General features: G+C 37.3%; 1 protein-coding gene across 7 annotated transcripts in view; it reads right to left on the reverse strand.

Moving 5' to 3' along the window:
* Window positions 1-25,534, reverse strand: part of PRDM2 (PR/SET domain 2) — a 138,737-nt gene that overhangs the window by 48,855 nt on the left and 64,348 nt on the right. For 4 of the 7 annotated variants that reach the window (XM_074218393.1, XM_074218395.1, XM_074218392.1 and 1 more), the window contains one exon: window positions 18,601-18,727. In XM_074218393.1, the coding sequence (XP_074074494.1) occupies window positions 18,601-18,727 (127 nt within the window). Of the gene's footprint in view, window positions 1-17,116; window positions 18,217-18,600; window positions 18,728-25,534 lie in introns of those variants that run through there. The other 3 variants (XM_074218397.1, XM_074218396.1, XM_074218398.1) reach the window with 3 other exon arrangements.

Genomic DNA, 25,534 nt, shown 5'->3' on the forward strand with positions numbered 1-25,534 from the left:
CCTTCCAAATCATAAAAAAGGCAGGAAGTGAATTCTTTTTTTAAAAAGATTTTATTTACTTTGAGTTTTACAATTTTCCCCCTATTCTTGCTTCCCTACCCCACCCCACCCCACAGAAGGCAGTCTGTTAGTCTTTACATTGTTCAGCAAGTGAATTCTTAATCAGGTAGGACTGTAGAAACATTTGAGTGTGGATAGTTCAAATCCTAAAACTTGATTAGTATTCATTTCTAGCATCTCCGCTTCAAAGTTCCTTTTCTCAAACAATGCTGTATTTGTACGGTTGAAATGAGTGGATAAGTGAAAAACCATACTCAACAAGGCAGAAAAGTACAATGATTGAAATAAATTAATTAGACTGAAGAATATAACAAATCATAACTAAATTAGATTACAAATGCTGATTTTTCTAAAGGTGAATATGATGATTTACCTCATTTGATACCTAGGTTTTATTTACTGCCTAGACTCACAGAATGATCTAGGTTGGAAGGAATCTTAGTTTATTTATCTAGTCAAAACCTAAAGGGTAAAAGACATGCCCATGGTCCCAGAGGAAAGAGCCAGGACTTTACATCTCATTGACTCAAATCACTTCAGTCTTTTTTCCCCACTCTTATCAGCTTAGTCATTTACTATAATTGTCAAACTCAACACACAGAACCAGACTCAGAAGACAGCTCCAAGAGCATGTAGTCCAAACTGTACCTAAAAAGAATCTCTTTTACAACAGAGCCAATAGGAAGTTACTCAGTCATTGCCTTAAGAGTACTAGTAGCGGGGGCAGCTAGGTGGCAGTGGATAGAGCCCTATCCCTGGAGACAGGAGTACCTACCTGAGTTCAAATCCGGCCTCAGACACTTAATGATTACCTAGTTGTGTGGCCTTGGGCAAGCCACTTAACCCTATTGCCTTGCCAAAAAAAAAAAAAAGTACTAGTAGGAGGGAACCCAATCTCTATAAGGAAGCTTATTCCACTTTTGTATCACTCTATTTAAGCGTTAGGAAGCTTTCTCTACATTAAGCCTAAATTTATTTGTCATTTCTATTTTTGGGGAGCAAGGACAAGCTCTTAGCTCTCATTTGTATAAATACCCTTCAAATACTGAAAATAGTTATATTTCCCTCTAAGCTTTCCCTTCTTCACATTAAGAATTTGAATTATTTTTAACCAATTCCCTAATGTCATGAACTAAAGACCTCTTTCACCATTCTGGTTGCTTTGACACTATAGTTTATGAATGCACTGCCCAGAAATGAAAATAAAATACTGTATTTATGGCCCCAAATAGAGCAGATTGGAGGAGTACATCCTACCACAACTTTTGACTATCCTTTCTCATCCCACTGTCTCTTGTGGGGTCAGTGATCTACTAGAATCTTCCCTTATTTGTGTGAAATTTTATGTTATATAAATTGAGCTAAAGTATTAGTCTGTTAAAATGTTTTTGAATCCTGTCATTCAGTATGCTAATGATGATCTTTCCCAACTGTCACTGGCAAACTTAATCAATATGCCATCTATTAACTCAAGGTCTCTACCTCCCTTATTTTTCCTCATAGCTATCTTAGTGAAAACAAAACCAAAAATCACAACAAAACCCCTCAAATTCCTATAGGAAAAGAATTCAAACAAGTATAAAAATATGTATAAAATGATGCAAGGAAGAAAGACAAACCAAAAGAAAATACCTATTGTTTAACTGAAAATATTTATATCTGCTTTAAAATTTACAAAGCATTTTATGGACAGTCGCTCACAGCTTACAATAACCTTTACTTATGGGTACTATGGGGTAAAATACTATCCTCATTTTACAGAACTGGAAACTGAGGTAAACAGGGATAAGTGACTTGCCAGAGACACATAACTAAGAAGTGTAGGAGGTCACATTTGACTTCAGGCCCTGCACTCGATGCACTGTGCCACCAAGCTGCTTGGATACCTAGTACAACTATATTCAAGATAAAATTAACAGACAACAAAACTCACATCAAAGATGAAGGATACTAACCTCATGAAATTTAAAGGATATAGGTTTTTTTCCCCCGTTTTCAACAAATCAAGAGTTACTATCTAATAGAAAGCATCCTTTGGTAAGGTTTTGCTAGACTATGTTCAGAAAGTATACTTTTTGTGGTCGATATATAATTTTTAAACTCAAAATTAGTCATTGTTTTTAAAAGTTTTAACATTAAACTGAGCCACTTAAAACATTTAACATTTAAACTGAGTCACCGATATTGATTTTGTAAGACAGCCTACAGAGACCACTTCAACACCCAAAATCTAAACTATGAGCTTAGTTTTCTGTTCATTTAAAAAAGGGATAGTCTACTTAACTTTCACCAATATTATAGAAATGCACCAGGAATATAGCAGTAACAATAAAATGTCATTTTATCCTAACAGCTAGAAAAAATTTACCAGTCCAGTCCACACTTACTGACATCACCAACATGAGTAGAATTTTTCTTTTGCATTAACCATTCAATTAATATTTTTTTTTCAAATTCCTGGGACTATTTTCTGCAGTTCTGTTTCTCTCTAAATGTGTATGACTCAAGAGAACTGCAAGATTTACCTACTCAAAGATAAGCAGAACACAAATTCAATTCTCCAATCATTTATTAAAGTGCAAGATGGTTGGGGAAAACCAGAACCTATTCTCAAGAAACTTATGATCTACTAAAGATGATATGCCATGAAGTAAAAAAGAGAGGTTTACTATGTAACATAAAGTGGGGTAGAAATCACTTTTTGATGGATACAAAAGGGAAAATAGTCAATGAATAGGTAGCACAGGAACAGGTCTTCAAGGGATGGCTTTGAAGAAAAGGACCAGCTTAGAAGACTATCTTGTTTGTGGTAATACAGAGTTAGTGAAGAAGTATAGACTGAAATGAGACTAGAGCTTTCTTCCAGTAGTTTAAGTTCTTCGAAAGAAAGGTCTGCTTCATTTTTAACTTTATTTCCACAGCACAGGATAAACAATTAATAAATGCTTGTTGCATTTTAATACTGTAAAAGGCTTTATAATGCCCAATTCAAAGAATCTGTATTTTACCCTTTAGGTAATGAGGAGTAACTAAAGGACTTTGTGTCTGCTTTGGTTTTTAAGAAAGGAAAGTGACATGGGCAGACCTGTAAATTCAATCAATCAATAATTGTAAAGTATTAAGCATGCATAACAATTTGATAAAAATGATAGAATGCATGAAGGAATAATGGGCAATCAACCTGGAAAAACAGCAGGAATTTGGAGTTAATGTCAGAAGAGTTCTACTGCTTTATCCTAGAAGGCAGTAGGGAGACCACAAACCCTTTGGAGCAGAGGAAAAATGCAAAATTCTGCAGTTGTGCAGAAAATAAGACTGGAGAAAGAAGAGAGAGAAAAAAGATCTATTAGGAGACTGTGGAAAAAGGTCACTCAAGAGCTAACAAGGCTGTTCAATCTTACTTTAAAAAGTTTTTTAATGAAACAACAGAAATATATTTTGATTTGCCATTTAGTAAACCTACACGGGCCACATAAAAATCACACTACAGGCCACATTTTGGACAGCCTTGATCTAAACTATGGTGGGTGTGATAGGAGTATGGAGGGACAAGAGATGTTGAGAAGGTAGAATTGATAAGACTTTGCCAGTAACTTTATCGGAAATATAAAGCATCTCAGACTGGATCTAAATTCAGTCTTCCAGACTGCAGGTGTGACTCTATCTACTCTGCCTCCTAGCTAGACATTAAAGAGCAAATGACACCTATATGCAAACCTGGGTGACTGTAATGAAATCATATTTCTACAAAATTAAAGTAAAAATTCACTTTATAAATAACCTGAGTACTCACTTTGTACAAATGCTTAAGAAAGTCAAAGGTTTGGATAGTATACCTACTTTTTCTCATGGCTCAATCAAAATAAAGATTCTTAGCTGCCAAATAATTTGGCAGTTAGGTGGTCAGAGCTCTGGGCTTAGGGTCAGTCAGGAACATATGAATTCAAATCCCACCTCAAAGAATCCCACTATGTGTCTAAGTGGATCACTTAACCTCTACCTACATCAATTTCCTCAGTATAAAATTGGGAGTCAGAATACTGAGTACCTCTCAGAGTTGCTGTAAGGATCAAAGGAGATAATATTTTAAAAGAGTTTAGTAGATTGCTTGGTTCCTGGTAGGTATCAAATAGACACTTCTTTTCTTCCAACTTAAGGGACACAATAATCATTACATTCAGAAAACAAAAGTCTATCGTCTCTTCAGTACCCTTTGACAACAACCTAAGGGATTTAGTGCCCATTCTCTTCTAATCAAAAATTGGAGATAAGACCATTACAAAGTAACACCTTGATTATAACCATTTTCATATTACCATTTAAATATAAACTGTTAAAACTGAACTTACCAAAGAACCCTTCAAATTCCTGATTTTTTTTAAATTAAGATTTATGAATGTCAATGTGCTAACTCTAAACCTTTGCAACAATACCTTATCCATCTCCTCCCCAGGGTAGAAATGCTGCCTTGGAAGAGTTAAACTTGTGATAGACTTCAGAAGGGGCAACCTTTGCTTTTGAAAACCCTAATTTTACATCCAACAAAGGTTTAGTTATGACTATAAGTTAATTACTACCCTTTTGATGGCTTATGTGAAGATGTCATCTCAATTCCAGACATAATAGGATAACTACAAATAATTAAAAACCATAATCACTAACGACTGTTTTGTGTCAAAAGTTTTTGGCTAAGCAGACACAAATAATGTAAAGGGGATGAATGGAACATAACTACCAAGTATTACTATCTGACAAGTTTCATAGTACTAGCTACAGTTCAAGACAGTCATGGATTAATAGCAAACTTTACCCTTTGATGATTAAAAGGTCGTAATTTAAGCTGAGTTGAAAGGGAATCCCACTAAAATACTTTCAAAATGAAAAGTTCTTATTTTCCCTTTTAGCAATTAAAAGTTGTAAACATATATTATTCAAAATACACATAAATACATTTTTATGCCAAATTTTTAAAATGCTAAGGATAGATGTATTAATCCCAAATACTTCACAAGGGACTTGAATATATCACCAGGTGCAGCTGTTAAGATATTTCAAAAAAGAAAAAAGTTATGTAAACACAAAAAAATTAAAAGTATGCTCAAAACAAGGCCACAAAATATTCCTAAATTCAAAGAATAAAGCTAATAAAAGCCTAAAATGTGAAAGTGCCAGGAAAAAAAGCCAAGGAATTAAATTTCTGCATGCCCTCTTTAAACAAATATGTACTGTTGACCAATAAGGGTACAAAAGCTACCATTCAGTTTAGGGGTTCTAGACATCAGTGCACAAACCAGTTTGCCTTCATTTTTTTGTGGCATGCAGTGGCTCATGAAATCTTCAGTATGAGACAACACCGTCAGGGTTATAAGTACAAAAAGAAAAAGTTATCCGTATATCTACCTTTAGAACAAACATTTAGTATTCGTCTAAACAACAAAGTAATGCCTCTGATTTGAAGTCAATCTTTTATAACTAAAATGAATTTTTTTAAAAACTTGTTATAAATTCAGTTTGTTCTAAATCACCATAAAAACGATTATGTAATTAAAATATTAAAATGTAACTGAAATGCTTTGGAAAGTGATGTAACAAAAGGATTTTTTTTATTTTAAAAGTAGCATCTGGAACAAAATATTTCTTCCTGTTTTGTATTAAGATGATAAAGAGCATGCTCCCAGAACTACTCAGCTTTTCATAACTACTCAGGTTTTCATTTATGAATTTAAAATAACTGGGCAACATTCCCCATTATACTGGCTAAACTATCTCTTGAAAATCATGTTTTAATAAATCAGCAAACTATAAGAACCATGACATCAAACTCTTTAGAATTAAAAATTTGCCAATAGAAGGCTTTTCCCCCCTTGTTTTCCAATTGATTTTTCTTTTAAAAATGCACCTTTTCCACCATCACTCAGGATTTGTTCTGCTTAACATATCTTTTCCATTCAAAATTAAATCTTTTTTAAAAATAAAGCTACCTTTTCCTGAATTTTAGGGAAGAAAAGTTTAAAGTAGAGAAAATATTGTTTAGAATATTTGTTAAATGAAAGGGCATAGAACTGAAAAGTGGGTTGGTCTTGTCTATATATTAAAAAGCAGCTGTTTAAAAAAAAAAAAACACACCAGACACAGTAAATCCTTATTGAACAGCTGAGTTGAAAGGTAATCCTACTAAAATATTTTCAAAATGAAAGATTCTTATTTTCCATTTTAGCAATTAGTTATAAACATTATTCCAAATACACATACATATATGCATTCCTTTTTTTTCTATACCAAAAGTTGAGTAAATAAAAACAGCATTACATAAAATTTTACATCTTATTTGGAAATTCCAAAGATCTGAAACACAAGACAGGTTAGAACAGGTCCCTTCATGTTTCTTCTAACTTCATTTTTTTTTTTCCTTCTCTGTAACAAATAAAATAGCTTACTGGGGAGGAAAAAAAAACCTTGTCATACTAAAAGAGATGCAGCTCACTGAACAAGTTCAAAATGATTATTTTGGTTAGAAAGTTTAAATAGCAAAAAGGCAATGGCTCTACCTCTTGCTCCTAACAAAACCAAAATCTATTTTAAGGGGAAGAATAGTCCTTACTGACAAGATAACAATGAAGAAGTCTATATAGATAAAATTGAAAAAAAATACATTGCATCAAGAGGTTATAAGAACATGTTCAAATCACAGCTCAGGAGCTATTACTAACTACCCTCATATTGGGCTAGAATTCATTTGCTCACTCTGAGTCTCAGATAGATATCTTATGTATATTTGGGGTGGGGAGGGCAAAGGGGGAAGAAGGAAGGTTAGATTACAAAACTAGCTGAAAGAGACCTCAGAGGAAACCAAAGGATTGAGAGATTCTTATTTACCCAAAGTAGTAACTGTTCTTTAAGGTCCTTGCTAGCTCTTCAAATCTTATGAATTCCATAAAATCACTTACTCCTCCTCCCCACCCCAAATCTGGATGAACAGATGTTTTCATTTTTAGCCTAGAAAAGAGCTTAAAAATTTTGAAATTTCATTTTAAGTGCTTTATGTTGCTTAACATATTTTTACATTAAAATATGTCCAGGATGCAACTAACAAAGTCTAATTTTGTTATCCTTCATCTCAGACATTCTGCCCCACAAAAGGACTAGGGAACTGAATGTAATGATGATTTACCACTAACCAGGACTTCACAATTTTCAGTTTCTTTCTGCAGCCTGCATTGCAGGAGAGCACACACTTCTATGCAAAAGCATATAAAGGGCAGATTTTTCAAGAGCCTCTAGAATAATAAAGTACCAAATCAAACAAACGTTCACAAAAGCCAATAGCAGTAGGATCTACAAGAATATGTTAGAAAGACAAGAAGCCCCCCAAAGCAGAAATGTAACTTGTGATAAATCAGTTTACCTTCGGATATACTATGCATCTATCCTGAAGTATTGAAAAATTTAAAGTATTCCAAAACACTTCACAAATCTCAGAGGAAAAAAACGATTTGACCCCAAACCTGGTGACTTCAAAATTGCAAAAAGAAGGTTTTAATTCCACAGAATGTCTCATTAGAACATCTAGAACCTTGTCAACAGGGAAGCCATAAGTTAGAGACCATAATTGTACAAGATCCTCTCTAATAGTACTCTCTGGTATTTCCCACATGGGGGACCCTAGCCCAGTTACTTTCCTCTTTTCTTTTCTTTCTTTTTTTAAGGGTTTTTTTTTGGTTTTTTTTTTTTTTGCAAGGCAATGGGGTTAAGTGGCTTGCCCAAGGCCACATAGCTAGGTAATTATGAAATGTCTGAGGCTGCATTTGAACTCAGGTACTCCTGACTCCAGGGCCGGTGCTCTATCCACTGTGCCACCTATCTCTCCCCCCCCCCCCCCCCCCCCCCCCCGCCTTTTCTCTTTTCTAAGAGGTCAGGGCTACAACTCTAAGGTTTCTTCTAGCCCTGAGAACAAACCAATCTATAAACTTAAGGGGCTGGATGGTCCAAAAGAAAAGTCTTTTTAAAAACCACCTCTCAAAGCAAATTGAGACACAAAATGAGAACCAAGGTTAATTATTGGCATCAATTTAGCCAAGATTGTATCAATGAATTTTTGGGTAGGAAGGACCTTGCTCTCTGTAAGGAAGACAGCGATTGTTGTGACTTCAACTAGAGGAAATGGAAGGATGAGTTTGAGGAGAGAGGATTGAGAATACAGATATAATGGAGATATCCCACACAAGCTGTTATTAATTATACTAGGGGATATACTAATTGTGACTAAGATTACAAAACAATACTTCCCCCCCCCTTTTAAAAACTGAGCACCAGAGAGAAATGCCTAAACAACAAAGGCAAGATTCAAACCCAGGGCTCTGAATCCACATAAAGAGTTTTTTCCACCACGCATTTATATATACATGTCTCTGAGAATCTTCTGGAACACTTAACTGCTACAAGACATATTGGAATACAGTCAAACAGAACAAACTGAGGCCAAGAGATCATACTGACTCTTTGATGAAGCTAACAAAATATAAGAAATTTATTGTTCCAGCTGATTCACTCAGAAACATCATAATAGCCTATGAAAGGCTAAAGAACATACCTTTAGCACAGAAATAAAAGTAAATGTTAAAAGTAATGTAAATAACTATTTTAAGTAGGATGGTTTTACGTATGCTATTAAAACACCTTGAAGAATTAGAGCATCCTATGGGAGGATAAAATTCATTTTCACCCTTCAATTCAAAAAGCTGAACTATATATATACATATATATATATATATATAAAGTTATACACCAGAAGATCACTATCTCAATAATTTAAAATATATCTGGCTAAGCAAATGATCTATTTTTAAAAAACAATTTATACAATAAAAAAATAATTTTCATTATTATTAAATCTGACAATGAGATGGCAGTAGTATCACATATTTTCTTTATATGGCATAGAAACTTCTGAATTTAACATTTTCAAAGTTGAAATAATAGAACATTTGAAAAATACATAAGCTATTCTAGATGCCAAAACCAAGATTTCAATGTTTTCTATTTGAAATTTCAAATCTCAAGTATGTATGTGAATATATAGAGAAACAACACTAGGGAAACCCACATATTTAATGACTAACTCCCCAGCTATGCATTCAAACTTGAACCTAAAGAGAGATGCAGAAAAAAAAAAAACAATACATCTGTGACTTTCATTGATTTTTAACAATAAAATTATCTTGACTTTCATTCATAAAATTGTAGAATTTCAGAGTTGATCCAAGCAATTCATTTTACATATGGCCCAAAGAGCCCAACACTGTTAAGTGATTCATGAAGGGGCAAGTTAGCAGGCAGGGTCAAAGAGCAAAACAAAGTGTCCCGAAGCTCTGATGCTAGGAGTCTCTCCACCTCAATGCCTTATCTTTCTCATAATAACCTAAAACCTTAAGATCCTACTATTCTTCTTGCTCCTCTTATGACTCCTACAAGAAAATTGTCAGGCAGATTGTCACCTAGAAACCAGGAAGACTTGAATGAGTTTTACCAAAAAAAAAAAAAAAAAAAAAAAAAAAGTCATACTAGAAAAAGAAAAGAATTAAAAGAATTAAAAAACAATTAAATTAATTTTTAAAAGCAACTAAAACAAGTCCATTCATTTCATGGGTCACTACAGACTCTTGGAATAATTTTTTAAAAAACTAACTTAAATGAAGCACACTACCTGCTGAGAGGGGTGACAGTTTAAATATTCAGAACAGACACAAATACTCATGGACCTGAAGGTGGGAATTTTGTTTCATATGACTTATGCATAATTGTTGAGGGTTTTCTTTTTTGGTGTTATTTAATGGAGAAGGGAAAGAGAAGAATGCTTTGCTAAATAGAAAAAAATAAAATTAATTGCTAAAAAACTTTAACTTAGAAGGCGGCTAGGTGGTGCAGTAGATAGAGCACTGGCCCTGGAGTCGGGAGTACCTGAGTTCAAATCTGACCTCAGACACTTCATAATTACCTGGCTGTGTGACCTTGGGCAAGTCACTTAGGAGATTCATGGGAACATGAAGAGAATGAGCAAATCATGCATGACAAGAGAGATGAATAGTTATACTGGTAACCTTAAACCAGTAAAAGAATCCCAACAACCTTAGTGATTCCTGTATAGACCTAGCACCTGACCAGGAATGGAAAGAATCACAGAAGATGAGAAGGGTTGAGTGTGAGCACCCATATTAATGAAATTGTAAATTGGCAAACAAGTAATTATCAAGGGCAGCTACATGGCACAGTGGATATAGCATCTGGCCTTGAAAGGAAGAAGATTCATCTTTCTGAGTTCAAACCCAATCTCAGATACTTACTAGCTTAATTTTAAAGCAAACATTGTTTGCTTTAAATTCTTCATCTGTCAAATGAACTGGAGAATCTCCTCCAAGAGTCTTACCAAAAAAATCCCAGATGGGGTCATCAAGAGTCAGATATAACTGAACATTACTGAATAAAGTCAGATATAACAGAAAATGACTAACAGTTATCAGGGGTTAAATATTTTAAAACTCTTGTTAAATTTAGGACTTTATTGCCTGAGACAAACTGACTTCACTGCAATTGTGAATGGTAGTGCATCTTTATTTACTTTCTAAAAGTTAAATTTCCCCTTTTTGCAAAGAAATCCATGAAATAAGTTGTTTTCCAAACTTCCAGTTTGGAGTGGTTTGGTAAATCTTTATGTAGCTTTTAATTTATAAGCACACAGTACTAAGCTCTATATAACAAAAATAATCAGGTCAAACATCACATGTTAAAATATTTCAAGTGACAGCAAAACCTAAAGTTTTTATTAAACAATTTCAACCACTGAAATATAATGCAAATATCACAAACCACTTTACCATTTTAAATTAATCCAAACTGTGGTGAAGCATTGTTTTTACTTTTAAGAGTCTATGAGAAGGGGTGGCTAGGTGGTGCAGTGGATAAAGCACCAGCCCTGGAGTCGCGAGTTCCTGGGTTCAAATCTGATCTCAGACACTTAATAATTGCCTAGCTGTGTGGCGTTGGGCAAGCCACTTAACTCCATTTGCCTTGCAAAAACCTATAAAAAAAAAAAGTCTATGAGGTAGGACAGCTAGGCCACACAGTGGACAGAGAGCACTGGCCTTAGAGTCAGGAGTACCTGGGTTCAAATCCGACCTCAGATACTTAACAATTATCTAGCTGGGTGGCCTTGGGCAAGCCATTTAAAGCCACTTAACCCCATTTGCCTTGCAAAAACCTAAAAAAAAAAAAAGTCTATGAGGTGAAAGGCTGCTAAGTAGAGCAGTGGATAGAGCACCAACCCTGGAGTCAGGAGGATCTGAGTTCAAATCTAACTCCAAACACTTATTTAGCTGTCTATAACGTGGGATTCAAAGCCTTTAAGATTTTTATCTTTTTTGTGCAGTAGAACAAGTCAGTAATGGAGCTAGAATTAAAGGTCAATAGTACTGATTCATACTGTTGTAACTGAGCAAAAAACAATCATTTTAATTAAAATTATACTGAGATCTAAAAACCAGACCATCACAACAGGAGCAGACAAATGAACCTGACATGACAAAGTGTTGAATTTTTAGCGAAGACATCATACAGAGTAGTCCAAGAAGCAAAAATGAAGACAGTCAGAGACTCTCAAAGAATGGACAAGCTGAAACAAATTCTACTCATACCTAACCTGTAAAGGATTTGAGGTCAGACAATGAATGTTGCAATCACACTCTGACAGTAATGGCTATGGCTATAATGTTGACATAAAGATATATGAATAAGGGCTAGCTAGGGAGCACAGTAGATAGAACACCAATCCTGGAATTAGAAGGATTTGAGTTCAAATCAGAGTTCAGACACTTAATAATTACCTAGTTGTGTGACCTTGGGCAAGTCACTTAACACCATTGCCTTGCAAAAACCAAAAAAAAATCTATGAACATGGATTCTCTACATTAAATTCACATTTGTAACAATAATATATCTGCAATGGTTGCTAGTGCCAATAACAAGCAGGCCCAGGGGACTGTGGTCACAAAGTATGGGGTTTCTTGTGGTGCCAGGGTGGCTAGCCTGATTACTACACATAACTCCTTCTAGCCCCTTCTCCTGGCACTTGGCCAATCTGCCACTCTGCTTGGGCCATGTGGCCTGAAATAGTTAGGGAAGGTCAGCAGAAGCCAGCTTCCCTACAGCTCAGCTGTTCTCTCCATCTATTAAATGTGTTATTTACCTTTAAATAGAACCACCCTAGCCACTGACTGCTATTTGTGGCAAAAGAAAACTGACTTCTTTACCCTGCTGAACAGGTACGGTGAAGGGAAGAGAAAGGGGGGGAATTCCACATGCTTGCAAAAATAGTAGAAAAGGGGATGGAGAAGAAAAAGGATGAGGTAGCTTGAAAAGTCATGAAGAGAAAAAAGTAAAATGACAGGCAATTAAAATCTTCAATGGGTGATAGAATTCTCATATGAAATCATTTCTATTGTAGTGCAACAGGAAAATCTGGCTTAACAATTTAAATTATCTCCATTAAGATAAAAGGATTTAAAAGAAATCCAGAGGGACTTAACAAATAATCTTATACTACTCCCAAAGTTTACAAATAAAAAATAAGGCAAACTGACTTGCCTACTATCACAAAGCTAGCAAGGAGCAGAAAATTAGAAAACAGAATCACAAATTCTTAATCATAGTACAATATCAAATAACAAAAGAAAATTTTCTAGGTAAAAGATGACAAATCTCTCAAAGTTCTAAAGTAAAACTTAATTATCAAAAAGAGATTAATAAAACTAAGAGTTCTTTCAACACATTTTCTATAGGACACAATCTGTCCAATGCATAGCAAGTTATATCGTACAGTCACATAGTACTTTAAGTTTTGCAAAGTGCTTTCCCTCCAAAAATCCTGAGAGGTGGATTGTGCAAGTATTAATGTCCCCATTTCACAAATGAGGTAACATGTGTGCATATACACACACATACATGCACACACATGTGTACCTATATGGATATATATAAACATTCACAAAGGTTTGGATGTTTTATGAATTAGTTGGACTCAATCAAAAATGCCTTAATTGTAGGAATGACTTAACATCAGAGTGGAAAAACTAACTATAGGCAAGAACCTGAACAGTCATGTCACTCCAAATACAACTACCCCTCAGTGCAGGGTAATCTTCTGCCTCAGACCAGCTCCTGAATTCCTACCAATGCTTTTAAGTCCAATTCCAATACCACATCCAAAAAGAATCCCCTAGTTTTCTCTCAGTAAAGACTTTGTTCCACACAGCAAAGACAAAACTTTGTAAATCTCTAATGAACTTTAGTACTATTAGTACTATTTAGTACTATTCTATCTATAGGTAATTGTGTCCATGTCATTTCCTCCACTCTCATGTACAAAGTATAGTAATAGTAGACTTGCAAGTTCCAAGAGGTCAAGATTATGTTTGCCAGATTTTATCTCCCCAAATGCCAGAGTACTACAAAAGTAAATACCCAATTCAACAGACATTTATTAAGTGTTTATTTTAAAGACAAAATAAATATAAATACTTTGTAAATATAAAGGGGGGGAGACAAGGTGCAGGGAGAGGAAAGGAAAAAAAGTGATTGTGTTGAATTGTTTCCTACATTTAAAATACCCTCTCCTCTTACTAAAACTCTACATATCCTTCAAGAACCAAAATCAAAATCGAGCTTCTACATGAAATTTTCCCCAAATACTCAGGCCCCAAAATAATCTTTCAGTAATAAATATCATGCCTATACCACATTTACCCACTTCTATGTATTGTCAATTATTTCATACTTAAATGTTAGTTCCTTAATTAAAGGGCAGGAACCCTGTTCTCTACAGTTTGTTTTACTATTAACATCCCATTCTGAGAGCTTGGAAAATCGGGTGCTTCCCTGAAATTTTCTCCTTATGTGATTAAGTTGGGGTTTTGTTCTTTCATTTTAATAGGTTATTTTCCTAAAATATGCTGCATACTCTCCATCCTTCTTAAGATTGTGAAGAGTGGTTTAATTTTCCTGGATGGTCCTGGGTCATCATTAAAGATCATTAAATATCCATGGATTGAATAATAATGATGACTACTCATCTTTTTTGAGCCCTTTAAATTTAATTCAGTGTTCTCTTCACAATTCTAGAATCAGTAAAAGTCTTATTGGTCCATCTGTCAACTAAGGTTCAGTTCAGAGGAGCCTTTTGAAAGGACTTGCTCATGGCCTAAGAGCTAGGAAGTGGCATTCAATGATCCCTAGATGAGCTTTACCTGGCTTTTCCCACTCCCCTCCATGCTGTTCTATGTGTACAACTCTGAGCCATATAGTTCATGTAGTTTCCTTGGAAAAGATTTCAGAATGGTTTACCATTATCTTCTCCAGTGGAATAAGGCAATCAGAGGTTCAATGACTTGCCCAGGGTTATATAGCTAGTATATGTCTGAAGCTGCATTTGAACTCAGGTCTTCCTGACACCAGACCCAGCAGTGAATCACCTGTCTCCTCCAAACTAAAACTCACCAAAGAAGGAAAGCTATTTTCTCATATACTATAATATGCCAAACAATTACATTTTTTGAATTCTAGATTTGGAGAGATGTATGCATAAATCTTCTCTGTCAGCTGCTACTTAATATCAGAGTGATGTCACTGTAATACTATCTGATCACTTGGAAATACTTCCCTTTGGTAACCTATGCCTATAATTTGCTTGCTTGTTTCTTCCTAATATGACATGATTAATCAGATTGCTAATTATGTTAAAATTTTGTCTAAAAACTTACTAAATTTAGAGCATGGGCCTGAGAGTAAAATACATAAACTTAGGACACAGACTTCAAAACAACATTTTTGTTTGTCTGAAGTCTTCTTTTACTTATTTCCTTTTTTTTTTTCAGTTCTTGCTCTAGCCAAGTAAAGCTGCTAGCTGACTTAATTGAGCTAAATGAAATGTTTCTACATATGCAGTCTTTTGTAATTTGCATATAACTGGGCAAACTGCATAAAATGGGTCCACAGAGGACATGGAAGGATCACTCCAATCTCTATCTGCTGCCCTGCAAGATTTCAACTCCACCTCCCAGAGTTAGTTCATCTCATCTAAACTCACCACCACTCTGCTAATTCCAGTTGTATTTAACACCCCACCCCCCCTTCAGTTCCCTCTCCTCTATGACTGGAGGGTACAATACCAAACTTCTCTCAAACTTTTCTTTTACAGAAAGCAAAAACTGGACTCTCTCATCTCCCCCCCCCCCCCCACATTCCACCTGCTGCTCAGTCTGGTTTCAAATTCATAGAACAAGATACCACCATTCTGGGGACCTTCTAGAGTCCCTTTTTTCAAACTCTTTGAAGGCAGGGACTGTGTATTTACTGTACCCCCAGAGTTTAGCACATAACATAGTAATTCTAGATCTAGGTCTGGAGCTGGCAGGAATCTCAAACATCTTCAAGTCCAGCTTCCTCATCTCAAAGATGAAGAAAATGACACTCAGTGGGGTTCAACTTGCTCAAGTTCACACAGGGAGGTACTCTAGATAGGACATGAAATATTTCTTTAGTAGTTCGTGCTGTTGTTTTGTTTCTGGACAACCAAACTAAGATCACCATAAATATTCAATGGACCCTAGTCTTCCTATAGTTAAAATCAAAGTTAAAAGTTTATGTCACCAAACACTAAGTATCTCAGTAAGGAAGCAATTTTTGAATTCAGGGAATGAAACCTCCATCACTCAATATATCTATCATAATCAGTTCAATTTAAGATACTCCTCTATCCATAATTATATCTGAAATATCATCACTGAAAAGAGAGGATCTAAGTTAGGCGACTTATATAAGTTAAGCCTCCAAAGTATACAGCATGTATTTCTAGTACCTCTTTAAATGAAATCAAAATTGTGGTCTTCACATTTGTTGGTCAGAAAAATGAAGCAGGGATTGTCTACTTTGAATTTGCATCACTTAGAATATCCATTCTATTCAAGCCTACAAGAAACTGGTAAATTCTGAAAGAAATCATATTCAGTGCCCAACTATGCATGCAGGAGCTATGACAAAAATAAACTTTAATAAGTGACATATGTATATACCCTCATGAATCTGTCTGTGTGTACACGTTTACATACATATGTATGTGTGCATTGCGTAAAATAAGGTTTGAGACTTACAGTGACCCTAAGAGATAAGCTGGACAAATATTAACAACTTCAGTTTACAGAAAAACTGAGACCCAGAGAACTTTCAAAGCTTGACCAAGCTCAGGTCTACTAAGTCAAAGACAAGATTCCCACTGGGGCTGTCCTGACTCCTAGTCAGGCACTGCCCTCACTAAACCAGACCATCTCAAACACATTATGTTTTCTACTTCTCACCTACAAGAACAGAATTAGATTCATTTTCTGTGTCCATCAAGATACTGGGGCTTAAGCAACCCAAGCAACCTGTCAGATGCCTTGATCAAGCTCACCTACTACTCCCCCCACCCCATCTCTGTCTCCAGCTCTGCTATTGGAAAGAGCATGACTATTTACTGCTCTATGTATGAGGATCTATGCAGAAAGCCCAAAACTGCCTAGACCAAAATTCTTTTCCCCATATAACTCTAGTAAATTTATAGGTTGTTGAAGGGAAGGACTGTTTCACTTCTGTACTTGTATTCTCAGGGCCTAACACAGGGTCAGGCATACAGGAAGTGCCTAATAGATGACTGCTGACTCATTTTGCCCAAGAATGAAATTTAAGCTGCTTCACTGAGGGAGAGGCTTTTATCTGAATGTCTAAGTTTACACACAAATCCTATGTTGAATTTCATGCGGTCACGTGTATTTTTTTAATCTGCATCGAAATCTTTGGTATTTAAAAATTAGTTTCCACATAATTCTTAATTCCAAGAAGGTCAGGAGTTACCATATGTCAAACTTCTGCTTTTAAATGACAAGCAGGATTTTTTACTCCTTTGACCCTAATCAGATTATCTATCTTGGGAATTAATTTCAAGTAAGTCCTTCAACCAAGATATAGTACTCACTGGTTGTTTGATGAACTTGTTGCAGTTACTATAATAATGATTATCAAACAATGGGATATCCAGCAATGTGTTAACTAAATCCAAAGTTGTCCCAATATCTCCACAGCTGTAAAAAAATGCAAAACAGATGACCAAACAAGTCTTTACCACAGTTTTCCTACATGTAATTACAGTTTTAAATAAAAGAAATACAATCTACAAACAATAAGACCTCATTCTTCATGACAAATGTATGCAACTCGATTTATTAACAACAAAATTAAGCTACTCGGAGTAAATAATAGCACACAAAAAAGATGAAAGAGGTGTTCTATTAATGAGTGGAAAGGCCTCCTGGAAACATGTATGAATCAATCTGAATTTACAGATGGCAATCTGAGTATAGACATTTCGACTGACTTGAAACAAATAGAGGAAAAGTGCTCTCTAGGTAATGGGCAATTCATGATCAAATGAGGTAAACTTAAATCATTATGAACTTCTAAAAAATTAAACTTTAATTCAAGAAATGCAAAACAAGCTCCAATACTTCAGATGAGCAAGAATTTGGCATTATTTTAGTCCTTGATAAACAGATCCTTCCAATTAAAACTCAAAATAAGTAAAGGTACTCCTAGGAATCACATCTCTGATTTGGATGAATGACATACACATTAAAACTTATCGGGCAAAAGAAAAATGTTATTTAAAAATGGGCTGGCCATTTTAGAGTTTCTTTTGGATAAAAATATGTGTATCTTCTTAAAGGGGGAGGGGGAGCGACAAAAACCATGCAAGTCAACCTTAAGATACAACTGGTAGCTGAAAATGTTTCATGTGCACTCACTATGCCATCCCCCAATAATTCATACTGAGGGCTGTGTGATTCAGGCGAAGCTATTACTAAAGGACGTAATTATTGATGTATTTATAGCTGAAGTTGGTCAACAAATGAGAAAACGTATTTTCGCAGAAAACGTCCAAGCTGCTCATGACAAATGGCTCAAGCACGTCCGCCTGCGCGTCTGCGCGCACTCGGCCTCCGTGAAGGCTCCCGGGCTCACACTCAGACTGCAGGGAAAACTTCGCTCCTATTCCGGGCGGGTCGGCCTAAGGGACACCTGATCGAAAATGGTCCCCACCCCAAGTAAAGCGGGTGGCGGGGGAGGGGGCGCCCCGAACCTCGGGAGTGGCCCCCCGACGTGGGCGCCGCCGTCTCCAGGGCCCGCGGGCCCGGCCCCCGCGGGCGCTGCCGCCCGCTCTGCCCGCTCCCCGGCTCGCGGCCTCCTCCCGGGCCTCCCGCCGCCCCCGCCCGCGGCCCGCGGCCCCGAGGCCCGGCGCCCATGATTCAGCAGCGGCGCCGCGGGCGGCCCCGGGCCCGCAGAGGTCACCCGCCCGGGGAGCGGCCCGGCGCCGGGGAAACTTTCCAAGTGGAAGCCCCCGGCGCGGCGGCGGGCGGGGGGCGGCGGGGGAGGGGCGGGGCGGGGCGGGGCGGCGGCCCCTACCTTTCTTGGCTTTCGGCGAGCTCCGCTTGCTCCGGGTATTGGCTCTCTCTTCCTCCAGAGCAGCTGCTATCTCCGGGTCGTCTTCCCCATTGTACCACACGAGCAGCTCCTCGCCCGGCTCGATTGGCTGCAGGGAGAACAGAGAGCCAGGCCACACCAATCAGGACGGGGGTTGTTAGCGGGGGGGGGGGGGGGGGGGGGGGGGGCGCCGGGCCGGGCTCCGGGCCAGAGGGCGTGGAGCCGGCGCTGGCGAGCACAAACAGCTGGACGCGGCGCCCGCCCGAGCGCCCGCCCGCCGGGCTGCCCAAACAGGAAGAACCCTTTAACCCGCCGCGGCGGCGGCGGCGGCGGCGCGGCGGCCGAGTGGGGCCGGCCAGAGCGGCCGCGCCCCGCCCCGCCCCGCCCCTTCCGCCGAGAGCAGCGCGCCCCCGCGCGGCGAGGAGGACCGAGCGCCGGGCCGGGCCGGGCCGGGCTCCGAGGAGCGAGGCCCGCCTCTCGGGGGCGGAGGACAAGCGCAGAAAGGCCGGGCCCGCGCCCGGGGCCGCGAGGAGAGCCGGCCCTCCCGGGGGGCTCGGTGCTCTGTGAAGTCCAGGCTTCCACCTGACGGGCCCCTGCACGCGCTGGTCGAGGCAGGCTGCGGTGCTGGAGAGCCAAAGCGAGCTTGCTACAAAATCACGGTCCACTTTGCAGCCAAGTCCAACAGGAAAACATGGGGAATTGAGCTTAATCACACTGCGCACTAAAGGAAGGGGCTGGAAAAGAGAGAGAGCCCGAAGCACGGTGAAGGCAGCGCCGCAGAGAACAGCCGCAAGACGCCGGTCAGGGGGGGATGAAGATGGCATTTTAAGATTGTTAGGGAACCGCTCACTGACAGGACAGTTATTTTGATCCCATGTACAACAGCATCAAAATTATAACCTAAGATAAAAAGCATAAATAGTTGGCCTGCACTTATTAAAGTAATTATCATACAAACTTCTTAATATTTGAAGAGTGATGAGAGGAAAATTTTGAACTTGGGAAAAATTCGCATGAAGACTGACTAGATGGAGAATCTGAGGGGAAAAAACTGGAATTGACAAATTCTTTTATTCTTTACTGTCTCTCCCTCTCCCTCCAAGTGCCACCTGACACCCCAAAACAGGTAAAAACATTTCACAGGCTGTGGAACAATGTAAAAGTTCTTCCATGTGGTGATATATTAATCTATTATTTCTTGTTTGGAACGAATTAAATTTAGACCAAGAAGTTCAAATGAATTCCAGTAGTCAAAGCTGGTGTTTTAAGTTACTTTTTAACATTCAAGGGAAACTCAATCATGTTTTATCAACTAGTCTGTTTCCCAAAACTAATATTCCAGACCAAGCATTTCTTACCCCTAACCTAACCTGTTCCATGGCAGAATAACCTCAAAATATTTGTCCTCCTTTTCCTTGGCATGTTTTAAGGAATGCTGTACAATAGGGGATATGGGGGGGGGGGGACTCCAAAAAATATGCAAAGTAAAATAAACATCTGTATAGTCTAGGTGAAAAATGGGAAGTAAAAAAAGTTAGGGAAAGTTATTTTCCTTTCTCAAAACTCAAAGATAATCTCCAATTTTTAGAGGTGGCAATTTCTACATCCTTAGTAGATTCCAAAAGAAGGTAAGTTACTTAAGGGTTGAGATGATGTGCTTTTGTCTTTAGATTCCCAACCCCTAGCATTTAGGAAGACCTTAATAAATACTTTCCAGCTGAACAGACTGATAAGTGGAACAATTACTATATTTAGAGTCACTCAGAGAAGACTTGGAGGCAGCCTGGTATTAAGAAGTCTGAACTGGGGCGGCTAGGTGGCGCAGTGGATAGAGCACTGGCCCTGGAGTCTGGAGTACCTGAGATCAAAACCGGCCTCAGGCACTTAAAAATTACCTAGCTGGTGGTCTTGGACAAGCCATTTAACCCCACTGCCTTGCAAAAACACCTAAAGAAAAATAAGTCTGAACTGGGAGCCAAAAGATGGGTTCAAATCCTTGGGTGGTGATCTTAAGCAATTACCTTAGCCCTTTCGGGCTTTATCTTTCTTACCAATTGATTATTAGGTAATAAAGAAGTCATCTACACAAATGAGTAGGAAGGAACCTAAAAAGGTCATCTAGCCTCAACTGTGCCAAAACAAAATTCATTCAAAAACATAAGTGACACACCCAGCCTTGGTGCTTGAAGACTGTTGGTGAGGGAAACCCACTTCATGCCAATTTACTACATTCCAATCTAAGTGTTGGTAATGTTTGGCATGGTTTGGTTTGCCCCCCCCCCCCCATCAAGCCTAGGTCTGACTGTAACTTTTATCAACTGCTCCTGACTTTGTTCTTTAGAACTAAGTAGAACAAATGTAATCTCTCTTCCAATTATAGCATCTCAAAAAACTGAAGGCAGCCACCATCTCCTACCTTTCACTTGCCAATTTCTTCTCAGTATTCAATATTTCCACTTCCTTCCCCAATCCTATTTTATTGAGGCCCTTCATCAACCATCCTCTGGAAATTATTCATTATATCATCATCCTCCCAGAAATGAATGATATACTTCAGGAATGGTCTGCCCACTGTAAAATCATTATTTCCTTCACTTTAGATAGAATGCATTTCTTAAACCTGGTATCACATTAATTTTATTGTTGAGGCTATCACACCACACTACTGACTCATACTGACATTATAGCTGAATAAAACTCAAATGTCACTTTTTTCCCCTTACTATCTCTCAGAATTTAAATCAGTCACAGAATTTCTTTGAGCCTGTTTTCTCAACTCAACAAGTCTCCATGGTATCTATTAATACAGACAACATTTACATAGTACTCTAAGGTTTACAAAATGCTTTATCAATTTTATCTCATTTAATCTTCTTATCAAGCCTAGATGACAGGTGCCATTATCATTCCGATCTTACAGCTGAAAAAAACAGATAGACAAGGGTTAAGGGAGTTGCCCAAGCTTACTGACAGCTATCTAGTTACTATGACTGGACTGTGCCTCTCCTGAGTCCAGGTTTGGTGCTCTTTCCAGAGTCCTGGCTCTGAGAGGGGTAATCAGACTAAAATACAATTAGGAAATGTTGGACAAAATAAATGAAATACAACATGGTTAATTTGTAGTTTTCTAACTCAGTGTCCAGTCTGTAGGGATGTTTTTTTGTGTCAGACTCCAGTGGAAACAGCTTCTAATCTCTCATCTCTACACCTACTTTCTAAATCCATTTAAGGTTGTTATAAAAATCAAATGGAAAAAACTTACATAAAGTGTTTTGAAAACCTTAAAATGCTATAAAATATTCTAGCTACCATTAGTATTTTTGGCTTTTAAAATCCTTTAAACCTGCTTCCCTCCACTTTCCTCTTCTCTACATTCTTAGTATTCCAGCAAGTGACACTGGTCTCTCTCCTAATCCTCACAAAAGACAAGCCATTTCTAGATTCTGGGCATTTTCACCAGCTGTCACCATGCCTGGTTCTTTCTCTCTTCCTTCTCATCAATTCCTGGTTTTCCTTACTTTAAGTCAAACTTTCTGTACAAAGCCTTCCCTGATCCTTCTTAATTGGGAGTTCCCTCCATTGATTATTTCCCATTTATCTTGTCTGTAGCTTGTCCACACTGTTTGCTGCATTGTTGCCTTCCCCATTAGACTAAGAACACCCCGCAAGCAGGGATGATTCTTTTTGGCCTTTATTTCTCTCTCCAGTGTCTGGCAGGTACTTAATCAGGGCTTATTGCCCCTAACTATTGCTTGTAAGGCTAGATTTCTGAATCCAAGAATAAGACTACCTTTATCCCGATTCAATTTCACCTCAGTAGACTCAAATCAAAACCATTTTGCAACCTGTCTTTCAGTGTGTTAACTACCCCCTCCAAATTCTGTGTCATCTGCAAATATGATGAATAATGAAATCTATGCCTTCAACCAAATCACTGATAAACACATTAAATAGCAATAAACCTGAGGCACTCAACTAGAGACCTTCTTTGTATCTAGTCATCCATCTATGGCTCTGTCAGTATAAGTAATACTTTCCCATCCTATCCACAAGTCTAGGATGCAGTTTTGTCAATGGTTTTGTTCAAAATCTAAAGTCTGTATTCAACATCCCCCTTTATCCCTAAAAAAAAGGTCCAAAAAGGAAGTAAGACTAGCCTGGCAAGATTTGTTCCTGATGAAGACAGTCTGAGTCTTTGTGATCACTCCTTGCTTTTTGAGATCTCTTCCAACTATCTTTTATAACATATTTTAAAATGTTTTAAAAGAGTAAGCTCAAGTTCACTATCCTGTAGTTGACAGGATTCACTCTTCTCTCTCCCTCCTTCAATTCTATCCCTTGCCTCATTTTTAGAAAAGGAGCTTCTTTCCCTCCTCTTATCCTGTGGCAAATCTTCAATTTCCAAAATCTTTCAGAAATAAAAGATAACAATTTCCCAATTACATTTAACAATACTATACTTTGAATATCCTTGTATGTAGTTGATCTGGGCAAAATGACTTGAACTTATCAAGGATACCTAAGTACTCTCATTTATTTGGTATTTCAACTTGCTGTGTAATTCATGTTCTGTCCATATTAGTACAAAGATAGATCATTCTCTATGATAAAGAACACAAAATCAAAACAGTGACTGAGTAGTTCTGCTTTCTCACCACAATTCATCATCCTTGTTCCAGCCATCCTAAATCCCATATTTTCTTTGATCTTTCTCACTTAACAGATAAGGAAGGAAGCTAAGAGATTTCGTCGTGTCTTAAAAACTTTTAAAAAAATCTGAAACTTTCTAACAAAAAATTTTAAGATGTATAAGGGAAAAATGCACAAAGGTCAACCTGATGAATTCAAGACATAAAATTTCTTCCCATGTATTAAGAAGCTTCTCTAAAATGAAGTGTGGATAGACAATTTCAGCAGTTGAAGAAGGCACCACCCCTGTGAGATCACAGCCCAACTGAATCTAAACAATTATCTAGGCAACACAGTACTTTAAGGAAGACTCAAAATAAAAATAGTGCATGAAAGTAGTGTCATCAGTGTGTCTTCTATTCTAAAATCCAAAATCTGTACCTGTATCTCCTTAGCATATTCTTCCTATAACAAATATAAAAAACAGGAGCAGAACCATCTCTCTTCATATTTGAGAATAATGAAAAAAGGAACAGTAAATATCTCACAGAGCACCACCAGTGTTGATATTTTTAAAAGGAAAAGGACCTGGGCAGCTAGATGGCGCAGTGGATAGAGCACCTGGAGTCAGGGGGACCTGAGTTCAAATCCAACCTCAGACATTAATAATTTCCTAGCTGTGTGACCTTGGGCAAGTTATTTAACCCCACTGCCTAGCCAAAAATAAAAAAGGCAAAGGACCACAAAAACCCAAAAGAGATGCCTTTTCAAGTAGTTATCTACAACACAGTTTCACAAATATAAGCTTTGCTTCCTCCATCTCTCACAATTCTTTCACTCTTTTTTGTGTCCTATCTTAAAGAAAGACAATATTATTTCTGAAGGCCAGATATTTTATGTAAAATAGCCTTCTAATATCAAAAAATATTTAGCATAGAACACTTAAAATTTTCTAAATTTTTTTGGATAAAAAATTTCACAATTATGACATTAAAAAAACTAAGTTAATAAAATCTTCATCTCTAATAAAAATTAAAACCAGACACCTCTTCTATTACTAGTTTGACCTCACTCATTTCAAACAACTACCAAATCACATCAAGAAGAAAAGCTCAATTGAGTCAGTCAATTTACTAATCATCTAAACCAGACATCTTAAACCCCAGGTCAGGAGATTACAGGTGGTCCACTCTCCAGAATGCAGCTAGAACTAGAGTCCAGTGTAATTTGGGAAATACTTAACAAAATAAATAAAAAATTGTTTTAATATATGACATTTTTTTAATTCTAAGTCAATAAATATGCAGCTTTAGGGCTTCTTATATTTAGATTAGTGGCCCCCATTTCTATTCAATACCAGTGATCTATCTAGTTAGATAGGGAGCAGATGGGGGTTCAAAGAAGAGAGAATAGAGCATAAAGCTGTTCTCTTTCTGTTTTCAAACCCTTGAAATCAGAAACTTGGATTATACCAAGAAAAAAAAATCTAGAAGAAAAATAGGAGATAAAAAAGGGACACTACATATATATTATATATTGGGAAGAAAGAAGGGGTAGAGGAAGAGAGAATGGGATATATTACATGAAGCTAACAGAATATAGATGTTATTTTACAACATTCTGGAATATTAAATTTTTTGCAATGTAAAAATGTACTGATTAACTTGTAAAGTGATTCAAACAGTTGGAATTTCTGTTTGGAATTATGCAAAAAAAAAGAGAGAATTCTAGATACTCTTTTACCCATAATCTCACTATAGGTTTTATACCCCAAGGGAAACAGAAATAGAGGTTTTACAGAGATAGAGACAGAGACATAGAAATATAAGTGTATATAAATACTTTATAAATTTACAACAAATGTCTTGCTAAATAATTTCCCATTATATCCATTATGCCTTAGTTTAAACTATTGCTTATTATTATAGCTATTGAAATAGTATGATAGGAACAAACAATTTTTTGATTTCTTGCTGTTAATAAACACAGCTCTAAATGAAGGTTGGGAACAAGAAGTGCTTTAAGGAAAGATGCATAAAAATAGCACCAATTTGTCATTACCAAGAACCAGAAACAAAGTTCTAATAAACTGGTCAATGGCAAAACAAAACAAAACTAGTACTCAATGAAAATAATGAAAAATTATATAGCAAAATGTTAACAAATGAGAAATTCAAAGAAACTTGGGAAGATCTATATGAACTGATCCAGAAAGAAATAAGTAGAATCTAAGAACAATATATGTAAATACAACAATGAAAATGACAAATGAAATGTAAATGAAAAA

This window comes from Macrotis lagotis, chromosome 1 (genome assembly GCF_037893015.1).
Source record: "Macrotis lagotis isolate mMagLag1 chromosome 1, bilby.v1.9.chrom.fasta, whole genome shotgun sequence".
NCBI lineage: Eukaryota > Metazoa > Chordata > Mammalia > Peramelemorphia > Peramelidae > Macrotis > Macrotis lagotis.